Source organism: Rhinolophus hipposideros, assembly GCF_964194185.1.
Source record: "Rhinolophus hipposideros genome assembly, contig: SUPER_9_unloc_1, whole genome shotgun sequence".
Lineage (NCBI taxonomy): Eukaryota > Metazoa > Chordata > Mammalia > Chiroptera > Rhinolophidae > Rhinolophus > Rhinolophus hipposideros.
The window spans coordinates 565501-581059 of record NW_027669497.1 but is presented as its reverse complement, the minus strand read 5'-3'; the positions used below and the strand labels follow the sequence as shown (position 1 = coordinate 581059).

The 15559-nt window shown below is 43.6% G+C and overlaps 1 protein-coding gene across 1 annotated transcript in view; it reads right to left on the bottom strand.

Moving 5' to 3' along the window:
• Positions 1-1936: 1936 nt before the first annotated feature.
• LOC308502944 (uncharacterized protein) overlaps positions 1937-15559 on the bottom strand; it is a 171627-nt gene continuing 158004 nt past the window's right edge. The window contains exons 39-40 of the mRNA XM_081080747.1: positions 5346-5394; positions 1937-4029 (exon numbers count right to left, since the gene is read on the bottom strand). Of these exons, the coding sequence (XP_080936873.1) occupies positions 3911-4029; positions 5346-5394 (168 nt within the window). The 3' untranslated portion in view covers positions 1937-3910. The remainder of the gene's footprint in view (positions 4030-5345; positions 5395-15559) is intronic.

Sequence of the window (15559 nt, the reverse complement as noted above, 5' to 3'; positions counted from 1 at the left end):
AGAGGTTGGTGTGGCTTGCTGATGAGCGTCTTCGAGATCCTGCTGGTTGCGCAGATGCCTCAGCATACTGGGCATATGTTCCTGACCCTCCCATGCTACACCCCACTGTGTGGAACAGGCCTGAAATCATTGGTGGGACAAATGACACTAGGCTATTAGGACATCCATTCGCTCCTGCCGTCCTACAAGCTGTTGGATTCAATCATAGCGGCTTGGGCATAGGACTCCTCATATGCTTCGCGATAATGTCAACGTTACTGGATGTTTCCGTGTGGGCAGCCAGACAATTCACGGAGACAACCTAGGACAGAGTGTCACATTCCATCAGCCAGCAGGATGGAAAAACATCAGGGATAAAAACCCACCTCCACCACAAGCCCATGATCCTTGCAGTGAGGAGAACAGAAAAAATAGCAGATCCATCCTTTGGAGACAATGTTATAAAGAACCCGGGGAATATAGTGTCCCTGGGTTTAATCAAGCTGTTATAGATGGCCCAGAGGCCATGACACAGGTGCTGATGTCCAACACGGGACTAAGACTGGAGTGGTTGTGGGATTATGGTATACCTCCCGGCCCCAAAGACATATTTGTAAACTAGTGGGAGCAATGGATACAGTGACTATGAGTATGGACGAGGGACGAGGCAAGGTAGAAGGCAATACCACTGCTTGTGTCAAGGCTCCATATGTGCTTATGATTGGAAATTTTAACATCACCCATATTGACAGGGTCCAGTTTAATGTATCTTGTATACAGTGTAACCTAAGTAATAGCATCAATTGGTCAAATGACAAAAGTAGAGCTGTAGTTCTCCACCGACCCTCTTTCATTATGGTACCTGTTAACATTTCAGGTCCTTGGTACTCGGACCTCAGAGGAGAATTCCCCTCCTTTCTAGCTCTGTTCCATTTGCTACTGCCTTTTGTAATAATCTTTGTTGGTGTTCCTCTATTCATGTGGTTTACTCCGTTGCTCACAAAGGTAATACTCAAGGGCTTCATCGATCTCCAAACAAAGGTTCATGAGTTGAGATTATCTGCCCAGGTTCACCGTGTCACTGACACCCATGTATAAAGCCCCTACAATGGGTCGGCAGCCAAAGACGGGTTAGGATTTGGTAAGAATGTACATAACCTAAGACAGGAACCGTTCGCTAGAGGGATGGTCTCCTATGACGGGTAAATGGACATATCTGTACCAACCACCTAAGCCAGGCGCAACCCTTGTGTTAATTTTATATAAAAAAGGGGGACCTGTGGGAAACCATGCTGAAGTGCTAGCAGGTGTTGTTTTGTGAAATGTTGAACCTTTGACTTCCTTGAGTGGTTTGTGCTCCCAGCAAGGCAAAACTTGCTACTCTGAGAACACAGAACCAGACTAGGTCAGGAAGTGTGGAGCTGGCCAAAAAACAGGCCCTTGTGTATTACCTTTATTGTAACTACTAGATCGCAGACAGTTCTGTTACTTTTTGATGCCCAGAGTATATAAGCTGCAAAAATAAACTTGGGCTGAGGCATTCTACTTAGAACTGCGGCAGTCTACTTAGAATTGCCTGCCCTCCTGATCCCATCTTTGTCTCTCTTCTTTTTTCTCAATCCTCACTCCCCACTTCAGGGACTGTTTGTCTCGTCGGCAGGCACCGACAGTTAGTGTAGCCACAGCAGTTATATTAGTGACCAGTGGCTCACTGGTTACAGCTGACGGCCAACTAGCCACAGCTGACGGCCATCCAACCACAGTTGATGGCCATCTACTACCTGAGCCAGCACCCCTCCACGTGAGGCCGAGAGCCTGGAAACTGCTCTCTGGGGCTCTGTCGTGCGGGGTACCCTGCTCACTGCGCCATTTGTCGTGCTGGGTCTCAGCTCCCACTCCCCGCCCAAGAACGCAGGACATGGTAAGGCCAAAAAGGAACACCCACGGAGCCATAGATAGGGGAGTCAAACCAATATATTCTCGCTGGCGGCTGGGCTGGAGACACAGGAAGTAGGATCTACATAATCTGCCTAACAGCAGTCCGCGCTTGCCAGCCACCATCTTCTTGCTAGCCCCCATTCCTTTTTGCTAGCATAGCCACAGCCGTTATATTAGTGGCCAATGGCTTACAGGTTACAGCTGACGGCCAACTAGCCACAGCTGCTGGCATCTGATCACAGTTTATGGCCATTTACTACCCGAGCCAGCACCTTTCTATGTGAGGCCGAGAGCCTGGAAACTGTTTTTTGGGGTTTTGTCCCCACACTCCACCCCTACAGGTTCTCGCCTCACAATCTACGCGACAAGTGTCTTCCGCGAGGGTCCCTGTGCGAGGAGCCTGGAGGTGAATGCAATATCCTGGACACAGCCAGGCTCTCTGAGCACAGCCAGGGTTTCTCAGGGCACCACCAGTACTTCTGGGCACAGCCAGACTTCCTGGGCTTCTTAAGGTACCACCAGTCTCCCCGGGCACAGCCAGGGTTTCTCAGGGCACCACCCCAGTACTTCTGGGCACAGCCAGACATCCTGGGCTTCTTAGGGTACCACCTGTTTCCCCGGGCACAGCCAGCTTTTCTCAGGGCACTGCCACTCTCTCTGGGCACAGCCAGACTTCCTGGACACAGCCAGGGCCTCTCAGGGCACTGCCACTCTCTCTGGGCACAGCCAGACTTCCTGGACACAGCCAGGGCTCACAGGGCACTGCCACTCTCTCTGGACACAGCCAGACTTCCTGGACACAGCCAGACTTCCTGGACACAGCCAGGGCCTCAGGGCACCGCCACTCTCTCTGGGCACAGCCAGACTTCCTGGACACAGCCAGGGCTCTCAGGGCACTGCCACTCTCTCTCTGGGCCTCTCGGGGTACTGTGCTGGAACAACAGTGGCTCACATCAAGGTGCTTACATATTATCAATGGTGGCCAGTCAAGACACAAAAGCAAACATCCGCCAGTCCCACTACATGATGGTATGTTCCCAAACAGTCAAGCGTCCATTAAATCAGGGATAGAAGGCAATTCCTCATAGTCCATAGTCATTCGCCAGGGCTGTCCTGGGGGTGAGGGATGACCTTGACTTCACCCTCATCTCACAATGAGGACTCAGCAAGCGTTTCCTCCTGGGACAAGTCCCGCATCCAGGCTGCGTCAGCAAGCAGTTCCCAGCCCACAGGGCCACAACAACCTTCGCTTTCTCCACTTTCTCCGGCCTCTGCTGGTTGGGGAACCATCCACATCTTCCCACCGCTCCACGGAAATCGAGCTCTCTGGCAGCTGCTCCTCCTGGTCTTCCTCAGACTGAGCTTTCATACGCACAAACTGCTCCACTGCCCTTCGGAGAGCTTTGGCCAGCACCGTATCCTGCCGACTACGCCATGTGTCACGCAGGGGACCCTGCTCACTGCGCCATTTGTCGTGCAGGGTCTCAGCTACCGCTCCCCGCCCAAGAACGCAGGACACGGTAAGGCCAAAAAGGAACACCCACGGAGCCATAGATAGGGGAGTCAAACCAATATATTCTCGCTGGCGGCTGGGCTGGAGACACAGGAAGTAGGATCTACATAATCTGCCTAACAGCAGTCCGCGCTTGCCAGCCACCATCTTCTTGCTAGCCCTCATTCCTTTTTGCTAGCATAGCCACAGCCGTTATATTAGTGGCCAATGGCTTACGGGTTACAGCTGACGGCCAACTAGCCACAGCTGCTGGCATCTGATCACAGTTTATGGCCATTTACTACCCGAGCCAGCACCTTTCTATGTGAGGCCGAGAGCCTGGAAACTGTTTTTTGGGGTTTTGTCCCCACAGGCTCTGTCCCCACAACATATGATACAAAAATATTTTCCTGTAATAAGGATTTCACATGCCATATATTTTGGGATACAATTAACATGTTGTTTAAACAGCCCAGTAAATACACTTGTACTATTTATATTTTAGAGCTTATACTTTTTTTTCAAATCGTAGACGATTTCTAGTTTTATATTCTCAAGTAGATTATCAATAGGTGATAGAGGAACTTTTCGATTGAATTTAGATTCAAATTCAGCAGGAGCTGGAAAGAAAAAGACAGAATTATGTTCTTTAAAATACAACTAAGTATAAGTGTTAAGAAGAATGAGAAAACCTCTAGATGAGGCCACAGCTCACAACAGGAGATCATATTCAATACAGTTTGCCCACGGCTGCACACTGACTTGACTGCTATTGTGGCCAAGTATCAGAGCTTCTGGTTGTCTCATCCTTCATTCATTTATAAACAAGGTCGTACGACAAGCACTGAAGTTACAAGACGAAGATGACACGGTCCAGCCCTGACCCATCATCTACTATAAGCTGAAGGAACAGATGAACAGGCAATTTCCATTCAGAGGCCCCTATACCATACAAATGCACAACAGGACGCGAGTGGGACCCACAAAAGGGACATCCCAGTGTTGATTGTCTGCTCTCTGGTGGAGGTGACATGGATGTTGATGCCTGAAGGACAAGGACAGAGGATGCCAGAGAGAGGGAAGACGCAGATGCGAAGACTAGTGTGGGGGAGAACACTACGGAACGAGAAGTAGTCTGGTTTAGCTAGATGCTAGAGCAAAGGGGCAAACGAGGGTTGGTAGCAAGATATAGGCTGAGATGTTTGGTGAGAACTACATTGATTTGGGTGTTTTCATTCCATGCAAAGCAATGTGGAGTTTCTCCTGAGGGTACATGGTAAACTAATGACAAAGTAAATGACTGGAGATTTAAATGTCACCCATCAGGTGACAGCTACAGTGTTTCCTCCAAAAATAAGACTAACCAGAAATTAAGCCCTAATGCGTCTTTTGGAGCTATAATTAATATAAGACCTGGTCTTATTTTCGGGGAAATATGGTAGCTTGGCCCTTCTAGGAGGTACCGTATTTCCCCAAAAATAAGACCGGGACTTATATTCATTTTTGCTCCCAAAGACACATTAGGTATTATTTTCCGGTTAGGTCTTATTTTCGGGGAAACACCATATATGAACAGTAATTGCTTAAGTATCACTAGATAAGTCTTGTTATTGGGCCTCATATCACTGGCAAAAACATAAAAGTTGATGAAGCCCCGTTTTCAACGTGCACGTGGAAAGTTCCATAGGGATGGCAGAAGAAAGGAAGGGGACAGGCCATAAATAAAAAGAGATACATAGACTCTTGAGATATTACTCATATGACCTTGTCTTCACTATGAATGTTTATGCTTTCACCTTTTTTATTTGCTAAGGCCAAGAAAATATTTAATGTAGTATCTATTATCAGAACATGGAAAGGGATGCCATTTAATATTTACATTTTATTCCAGAAATCAATGATATCTAACTTGAATTAATACATTTTGGCAACATACCGTCTTTGTATAGTTCTTTAGTTTTTTTTTCCTGGTACTCCAGCAGCGACTGAAATAAATCAAATCTTATTATAGTATTTAAGGTAAACAAGAGACTTTATTGTAGAAATGATATATCTTATGAAATGTGCTCTTTAAATAATGCCTTTAGAGAATAGACTTAACGTATGATTTATATAAATACAAAAAAGTTTAAAAATGAATAACATAAATTACTGCTTATTTTGATTGTACATAATAGAGACCATCTATATGAGATGCTATTTAGATTAATCTGACCAACAGTGCAATTGATATTGGTCTACCTAAGATACATAATTTCAAAAGAGTGACGTTTGATTTGATTGGTACAATGAAGTTTAAACAAGTCAAGTCATATTTTACACTGAATGCATTACTTTGCAATTTTTAGAAAAATTGTCCTTTATAAATGTTTCTTGTTCTTTGTTTTTACTTTAATGGACTTTTCCTTAAAATGAGCTTTCCATTCTTGCACTTCTAGAAAAGTAATCTTAAGGTGTATTCTAGGCTATTCATTTTTCAGCATAGAACCTTAAAGACATAAAATGATGAAAGTGGTACTGTGCCGTCATGTGAAAATTCTACTGACAGAAACAATAACCAAAACGATTTTGCAGTCTATGACTGAAACATTACCGTATTCGTATGCACAGAAAGATTTCCGAAAAGCTGCTTGAATAAAGTATGACCTAGAGCCAGTTTTCAAATTTACTTTCTCATTTATGACTTTGTAGAGTTAGAAACAAAAAATAATATATAATTTTTAAATGTGACTTTGTTCCTTAGAAATCAGGTCCAATTTTTGAAACACTAAAATAGCTGTAGTTATAGTCTATTTAATTATGAAATGTGTGGGAGTATTTCAAACTATATTACAAGTGTCCCAGTCTAGAGTGGTCTTACTGAAACCTTTCTTCTGAAAGCTATCCTCTCACAAAATGTCCAAAGTAGTGCTTAAAATAATATCCAGAAACTAATAGACACTATGGTGACAACAATGTGACAGCCAATCCTTGTACAAATTTAGGGGGAATGTGGGAAACCGTGCTAAAGTGCTAGCAGGTGTTGTTTTGTGAAATGTTGAACCTTTGACTTCCTTGAGTGGTCTGTGCTCCCAGCAAGGCAGAAGTTCCTACTCTGAGAACACAGAACTAGACAAGGTCAGGAAGTGTGGAGCTGGCCAAAAAACAGGCCCTTGTGTATTACCTTTATTGTAACTACTAGATTGCAGACAGTTCTGTTACTTTTTGATGCCCAGAGTATATAAGCTGCAAAAATAAACTTGGGCTGAGGCATTCTACTTAGATCTGAGGCATTCTACTTAGAACTGCGGCAGTCTACTTAGAATTGCCTGCCCTCCCGATCCCATCTTTGTCTCTCTTCTATTTTTTCTCAATCCTCACTCCCCACTTCAGGGACTGTTCTTCTCATCGGCAGGCACCGACAGGGGAAGACAAATTTGTTTTCCAATATTTGCATAACACTTTTTTTTGTGAATGGCTTGATAGAAAGGGCTTATAATGTGAATAATGTGACAACAACATCACCAGACAGGCCGTGTAAAATCAATAACTAAATACCATAGGAAGGGAGAAGACTTTCATGAAACAGTTTTAAGTTATTGTTAATCAACAATATAAAATGTAAATCACATTTTTACACGACTTGAATTAAGGAACTACCAATGTAGCGTTATTATTATTTTCCCCCAAAACAGCTCTTTTCTTAAATATTTACTTCAGCACTTTCTGTCGTGTTTCCCTGAAAATAAGATGTAGCTGGACCATCAGCTCTAATGCGACTTTTGGAGCAAAAATTAATATAAGACCCGGTCTTATTTTAACATAATATAAGAATGGGTCTTATGTAATATAAAATAATATCAGACCAGGTCTTATACTAATTTTTGCTCCAAAAGACACATTAGAGATGATGGTCCACCTATGTCTTATTTTCGGGGAAACACGGTATGTTTATTTCTAGGTGAGGAGTGTGTTCAGATGGTGGAAGTAGCTTGAAGTCCAACATTAATAAGGACAACATATCTGCAGTCTTATTATACTTTTCCATTTATCAAATATATAGAAAGGTGAGAAAATTATACACAAAAAAATGTATCAGCAAACTTTAATTCAAAGGATTTCAACTAGAAGGATTTTCTCATTACTGGCAGTTCTCACTAGACTACGTCTCGGAGAAAGCTCAGGTTCCACTGGGGACACCCACGGGATAGCACAGCTTAGGAGTCTGCATCCCTCCTTTAGCTAGGTAGCTCTACACGTCTCTGCTTTGGTTTGTTTTGTGTTAATTGGGGACTACTGAGGAACAGTTTGCTTTTCCCGGATGTCAAATTGTTCTTTTTTTCAATCTAGTTGTGGATGGTGCATCTCACTGGCCAATGTGGGACTTGAACCGGTTACCTTGGTGTTATGGGCACCTCGCTCCAACCACTGAGCCAACAGGCTCCCCACCAGCAGCCCAATTCCAAGCTCAACCCATTGCTTCTCACGGGCCTATGTGGGAATCGAACTGTCAACCTTGGTGTTATGAGCACAGTGCTCCAACCACTGGGCCAACCGGCTGCCCACCATGGTTCATCTCCAAGTTCAAGCCATTGTTTTCAATCTAGCGGTGGAGGGCGCAGTTCACTGGCTCATGTGGGAATCGAACCCACAACCTTGTTGTTAAGAACTTGCACTCTAACCAACTGAGGCATGTGGCCACCCTTGGTCTCTGTTTTTATATACCGTGTTTCCCCGAAAATAAGACCTAGCTAGACAATCAGCTCTAATGCATTTTGGAACAAGAATTAATTAAGACCCGGTCTTATTTTACTATGATATAAGACCGCGTATGATATATGATATGATGTGATGTGACGTGACCGGATCTTACATTGATTTTTGTTCCAAAAGACACATTAGAGCTGATTGTCCGGCTAGGTCTTATTTTTGGGTAAACAGAGTCATTAAACAAAAAAAATTTTCTCAAAGAACGGTACTATTCTTTGATAAAAAGAATATTTTTCAGGTCTGAAAGTCACTGATTTAGTGAAAGTCCCTAATTTTGCATAAGAGGCAACCAAGACTCACAGAGATTATATAGGTCACCTGAGGTCACCAAACCAAGGAGCTGCGGGCCAGGAATGGGATAAGTCTCCCTATTGAGGCTAGCGTGCTATGCCAGCTACTACCTCATATTCCGGAAAATTCCTTCAATTTCTGAGTACAACTCAAAAGAAAATGAATATGCAAAACTTTGTCATGTAGCTCGATAATGTTAAAGCATGAGAAACAAAATAGTAGCTTTCTAACTCAAGTATTATCTTTAAAGTCATTATTAAAAATAAAGACAGATTAATATCACAAGTCCTATTAACAGTAGTCAAACACACTCAATTTATAAAGCATAAACATTTCTAAACACAGAAAAGGGAACTTGAAGGAGAAAATCATGAGTTAAAGAAAGCAAACTCAAGTTGAGGAAATTCTTCCTTAAAATGACTTGTCTTTTCCTCAGAATCAAATTTGGCTGAACAATATAAACCAACACAGGTATTATTCATGGTGGGGGTTAAGTATAGCGAAATTGGAAACACAAAACAGATTTCTCTTTACCATCTAGTGCACTTGTGTCCAACCTCACATCATCACAATTACATCATAAGTCTTTCCAGTGTTCCCTAGTGATTTGGGACACTTATCTCTGGATCTTGACAGAGTGGGGCTTTTCCATCTCTTATTCAGCCTTGCATGATTGGCAACCCAACGCCTCACAAGGGAACAACGTTGGCCTTGGAATGAGGGCATTGACTTTAACATAAACAATTTTCCAATTTATGAGGAAATACTGAAAACTAAACACCTCTTTCCTACCAAAAAATAATTAAAGGAAAAATGTCCACAAGCATATTCTCTCTCATTGCTTCTGCCTTTACACTCTTTCATCTTCTGATTTCTGTGGTGAAACCACTGAGAACATTTTAATTGTGCATCATGCTTAAGAATTTACAGAAGGGTTGGCCATTCACTTTCTTTTTGTACCCAGTCCTTCCTCCAGGTTCACCACTTTGAAGGACTTGGACTCCATTTAGCCGAAGGGCTGTCCGAAAATCCTTGGCTTTGTTCTCCTATGATTTATTAAGGGGAAGCTAAATGAAAACACAAGGTTGGAGCCCCATTTAGCACAGGCCTGTGCTATGTTTCTCTGCATTAAGAAGGCCACAGTTGTTAGATGGGTGGGGGGGAGGGGGTTGGAGATGGGGGGAAGGGTGAAGGGATTGGGGGGCGGTTGGTGACCACAGGATGGCCTCAGGGTCTTTTGAGAATTACTTTGGGGAACTTACTCAATAGTGTTTGGGGATTTTGTTGGGTGTCCGATGGACATGTGTCCTGTTTGGGAGACCACCTCAGGGATGCGGTGGATGCTTGGTCATGGCATTGTACACCAGAGACTGGACATTAATGAATGCCAACTATAATTTTATGTGTATAATGTGATGGCTCGGTGTGAGGTCGGGGTGGTGGTGGATGGGGGGAGGGGGGTTCACGTTGTGAGGGATGTAAAAATAAAATAAAACTATAAAAAAAAAAAAAGGACGCCACAAAACACCATCAAAACCACAAACCACCCTGCATTGATCAAAATGGATATTCTTTGGAATGATGTAAACATCATGTCAAGAGAGACAACCCCTTTCTATCTCCACGATATCTACAACTCATCGGGCATCTATAGCCCAAGAAAGGATCTTCTGCTCAACACACTACGATTCCTTAAAAGACCACGCATCTGTAAAAGGGAAAGAGGGTGCACTGGATGTGAAAGGGAGGCAGGATGGAGGAAAGCACAGGGACAGCCCACAGCTGCAGTTCCAGGGGGACAAGGCTGAGCCTGAAGCCCCAGCAAAGGCAGTGGCGGTGGAGGGGACGGGGTGCAGCTCCCACATCACTGCCCAGGGGAGGCTAAGCGGGGCAGCAGCAGCATCCCCCCACCCCTCTCCAGATGCAGCAGTGCTGGCACCACCAGGGACCAGTAGCAGCAGCAGAAACAATTCTCCAGTCTCACGACCACACACAGTGCTACCAGTAGACATAGGGAACCAGGTAGCAGCTCAGCGGGCTCAAGAACAGGCCCCCCTCAACCACCCACTTCCCCCACCTGCTTGGTGGTGGTGACCAGAGACCCTGGAGACCTGGATACAGTTGCAACACCCATCTCCCTGGTCACCCAGGCTTGGACTCCCACCCCCACAGCTAAGCCCCCGCCCCTGGACCTCCCATACTCAAGGAGCACCTGTGGGAGAAAACAGAAACTATACTCTTGTACCATCTACTAAAAACAAAAGAAAGACCCCTAATTATATACCTGTTTAATTGTTCAAATCGAAATGTACCTACATAAGAAAGTATTCACTACTTCAAATGGGCCTGTAGAGGAACAAGCCACTCAGCAGCATGAAGAAGCAATGTGACATGGTTAACACTGAGAGAAGATGACACTTCTCCAGAAACCAAGTCAAAGTTACGGAAGATTGTGATCTCTGTGACCGAGATTTCAAAACAGCAGTCATGCTCTCTGCTCATCACACAGAACAGCTAAGAGACTTGTAGGAGGATGACTTGAAGGTGGGCAAACTGGGCGAGCAGGGGAAGTGGGAAGGGAGACGTGGCCCGCATCCATGGCTGCGGAGGTGCAGGTGGTCCCAGGACAGAACAGAGACCACAAGAGCCAGGAGGTGGGCTCTTTCCCTTGTCCCACAGCTCATCTCCCTGCCCAGAGAGCAGCATATCCAGAGTTTGAGGCAGTAACCTCACCTGAGACCTCCAGCTGGGCCCTAGGTAGGACAAAGGAAGTAAGCACCATACCTGGGCCCCTCCCCCGACTCTCCCAATCCTACCCCCACCCTTCCAGAGACTCACGCTGGCCCCTGATCTGAGGAGTAGTGTCAGATTACAGAGGACCCATAGTGCTCAGGATCTGGGAGGACCCGGTTTGTAGCTACTGCAACCCAGGGAAGAAGCTGGGAAGTGTGTGACACTGCTGGGCTGAGAGAGAGAAGACTCCTCCATCCCCAGTCCCCACCTTCTCTGACCTGCCCAGGGCAGGGCAATTACAACTGTGGAGACATGCCCAGGGGTTAGCAGTAGGCAGCAGTCGCAGCTCTGGGCTTTCAGCAGCTCAGAAATCTCCCACCACACACGCACACATGCACGCACGCACACACACACGGAAGGAGTGACCTAAGACTCAGGAGACCTGGGCACAGGGCTGGTTGTGTTACTCTCAGTGCGCATATGTGCAGGCAAGAACAGAAACTGCAGTGACTTTGTAGAAACTACCATCCACACCCGATAGCCCCACTCATCTACATCTGCCGTCCCAGGGTCACTCTGGGCACCAGGTGACCGGCTCTGCCTGAACAATACACAGAGGACTCTCTGGTACAGCAGAGGACGGCCTGGAGATTACTTGGTGGGCTTAAGCCAAGACTGGCGCTGCGTTTTTTGTTTTGTTTTGTTTTTGTATCTTTGATATTTTTGCCTGTGTTGAGTGTGGGTTACTGGTTGTTTTCACACGTGAGTGTATTTGGTTTTGACTTTGTTGTTGCTGTTGTGCTTGGTGATTGGCTTTGTTCTGAAATTGCCCTACACCAGGGCCCAGCCCAAGAGTCACAAGATTCAACACCTCCTGACACCAACTCCAGACCCAACCAGAGTATTATTGGGTTTGACCTACAAGTGACACACCCAGAGGGAATTCACTACAGGCACAAGAGCCCATAGAGGCCAAGTCTAATTGGAGTGGTCAACCCTCACGCAGCAGATCATCCACCGAGGGCAGAGCTAAGTCTCACAACTAGGCGGCCTAGGATCAACCCCACCTACTGACCAGCCAAAAGCAATGAAAGTTCAACTTTACACAGGACAATATACACAACACCAGGGTCACCTTTGGAGCACACGCACAGGAGAATAGGGAAGTGGTGCAAGTCAGATATAAAGGACACACACTACATAAGATAACCCAGCAAAGACCGAGCATCCTAGGGGATCTACCTAATACATCGAAGCAAACACGGAGAGTCAACCAGAATGGGGAAACAAAGAAACATGTCCCAAATAAAAGAACAGAAGAAACCTCCAGAATTGGAACCAAATGAAATAGAAGTAACCAACCTATCAGAGACAGAGTTCAGAACACTGACGATAAGAATGTTTAAAGAGCTTAGTGACAACATAAAGAAGGATAGAGAAATCATAATGAACAACCAGTTAGAACTAAAGAATACAACAAGTGAAATAAAGCACACGCTTGAAGGAATTACCAGTGGGTTAGATGAGTCAGAGAATCGAATCAGCGACTCAGAAGACAAGTTAACAGTGAACACACAAGCGGAACAAAAATAAATCCACGCCTATATGGCCATTTAATCTACGACAATGGAAGCAAGAATTTACGGTGAGGTAAAGACAGTCTTTTCAATAAATGGTGCTGGGAAACCTGGACAGACACATGCAAAAAGATGAAGCTGGACCACCTCCTTACACCATATACAAGAATAAATTGAAAATGGGTCAAAAACTTAAATGTAACATCTGATACCATAAAACTCCTAGAAGACAATATAGGAAGCAACTTTACATATATTACCCGGAGTAAGATTTTTACTGATACATCCCCTTGGGCAAGGGAAGCAACAGAAAAAATAAACATATGGGATTACATCAAACTAAACATTTTTTTCACAGTAAAGGAAACCATCATTACAACAAAAAAGGGTCCTACTGAACGGGAGAAGATATCTGCCATTGACATATCCAAACTTTATTAAAAAACTCACTCAACTCAGCTCCGAAAAACAATCAACCCAATTAAAAAATGGGCAGAGGACATGAAGAGACATTTTTCTAAAGAGGACATACAGATGGCAAACAGACATATGAAGAAATGCTCAACCTCACTAACCATCAGAGAAATGCAAATAAAAACCACAATGAGATACCACCTCACTCCAGTCAAAATGGCTATTATCAATAAATCAACAAACAACAAATGCTGGCGCGGATGTGGAGAAAAGGGAACGCTACTGCACTGTTGGTGGGACTGCAGATTGGTGCAGCCACTATGGAAAACAGTATGGAGGTATCTCAAAAATCTGACACTGGAACTACCTTATGACCCAGCAATTCCACTCCTAGGCATGGATCCGGAGAAATCCAAAACTCTAATTCAAAAAAATGTATGCACCCCTATGTTTATTGCAGCTCTATACACAATAGCCAAGACATGGAAACAATCAAAATGCCCATCGGTAGAGGACTGGATTAAGAAACTGTGGTACATTTATACAATGGAGTATTACGCAGCCATAAAGAAGAAGGAAATCTTACCATTTGCAACAATATGGATGGACCTAGAGAACATTACGTTAAGTGAAATAAGTCAGACAGAGAAAGACAATACCTTATGATCTCACTTATATGTGGAATCTAAAGAAAACAATAAATGAGTGAACTAATCAGAAACAGTCTCAGAGACACAGAGGAAAAACTGAAGGTTGCTAGATGGGAGCGGGGTGGGGATAAGGGGGAAGGTGAGGGGATTACAAAGCACAATCGATAACCCCAAGATTGCTATGGCGATACGAAAGTCAATTTGGTGAATGTAATCAATAATGTAAAAATTTTGTAGGGTATCTGATTACACTTGTCTCATTAGGGAGAGCACCTCAGAGATGATGTAGATGCCTGACAACTGCACTGTACACCTGAAGCTGAAGCTGAACAATAATGAATGTTAATGTTAACTACAATTGTTATACACACACACACACATATACATGTATGTATATATATTTTTACAAGAAGTAGAGTACAGCCTGAGGGATAGAGGCAGTGGAAATGTAATGGCTGTATGTGATGTCAGAGGGGTCGTTGATGAGGGGAGAGGGGTCATCATTATGTGAGGCATACAAATTATAAATGTGTAACTATTACATTGTTTTGGACACCTGAAACTAATAATAAAAAAGAGTTAAAAATAATAATACTCATTCACTGAAAAAAAAGAAGACACCCAGAACTAGTTTCTGCACAGTAAAACAAACAAACAAAAAAAAATAGCACTTCTTGATGACTTTCAGGCACATATATAACACCTGTCAATCAGCAATCTGGCCCTCAGCTTAAAATAACCCAGTTCAACACAGTCGAGTCATGCCAAAGAGAAACAGGGCTGAGCTATTTTCAGCTGTAGCCCCAGCAAGAAGCTGAGTATATTATATACTATATTATATAAAATACTATATGTCAATAGTCAAAAGACATACAGTATTTACTTCTAGGGCCAAAGATTAGCACGAACCAGGAAAAGCTTGTTCACCTGAAACTAACGACTTACATTATACTTCACTTAATTTTTCAAATGCAAAGGAGATAACAGACTCTCTGCCACATATTATAAACTCCCCCATGAAAGAATTATTATTTCGTTATCCTTTTTATGCCTACTGCTGCCTAGAGGAAAAAAATCAAACTCACTTAAAGCCCTCCTCAATTTGACCTCCACTAACCGTTTTAAACTGATTTTCTATATTGTATGCTGCATATAAATTAGACCAATTGTTCCGAGCAGATGATTTGTGCTTTCCTTCCTGTATTCTCCACGTTGCTTAAATGTAATAAACATTTTGGAGGGTAAAACAAAACAAAGTAACAGCATGAAGAATGTCACTGAGATATAACAACACTCACAGGCAGTTCAATGACTTCAGGAGTAAAATTAATGACCAGGAGGAGAACTTTATCAAAGAGATGGAAACTATGACACAGAACCGAACAGAACTCCTGCTGGTCAAGAACTCAAGAATGAGTATTTTTAACAACCACGTCACACGAAGAGGACGAGTTGTGATTTAAAGACTCCCTAGCACTGCCACCTTACTCATCAATTACCCAAATGCTGTCAAGACATATAGACATAAGTGAACTTCATTTTAAAAATTCAATTATTTGCTTAATGTCCCTATTTAGAATATGTACAACTGTGAAGCAACTCATTTTAAAACACTGAAATAGGTAGTGCTACGAATAAAATAAAAATTAAGGATATACTCTCTTGTTAGAAGATAACTTTAACCATAAAAACAGAGACTAATCTTTTTTCAGTATTATAAGTTTGCCGAATTAATA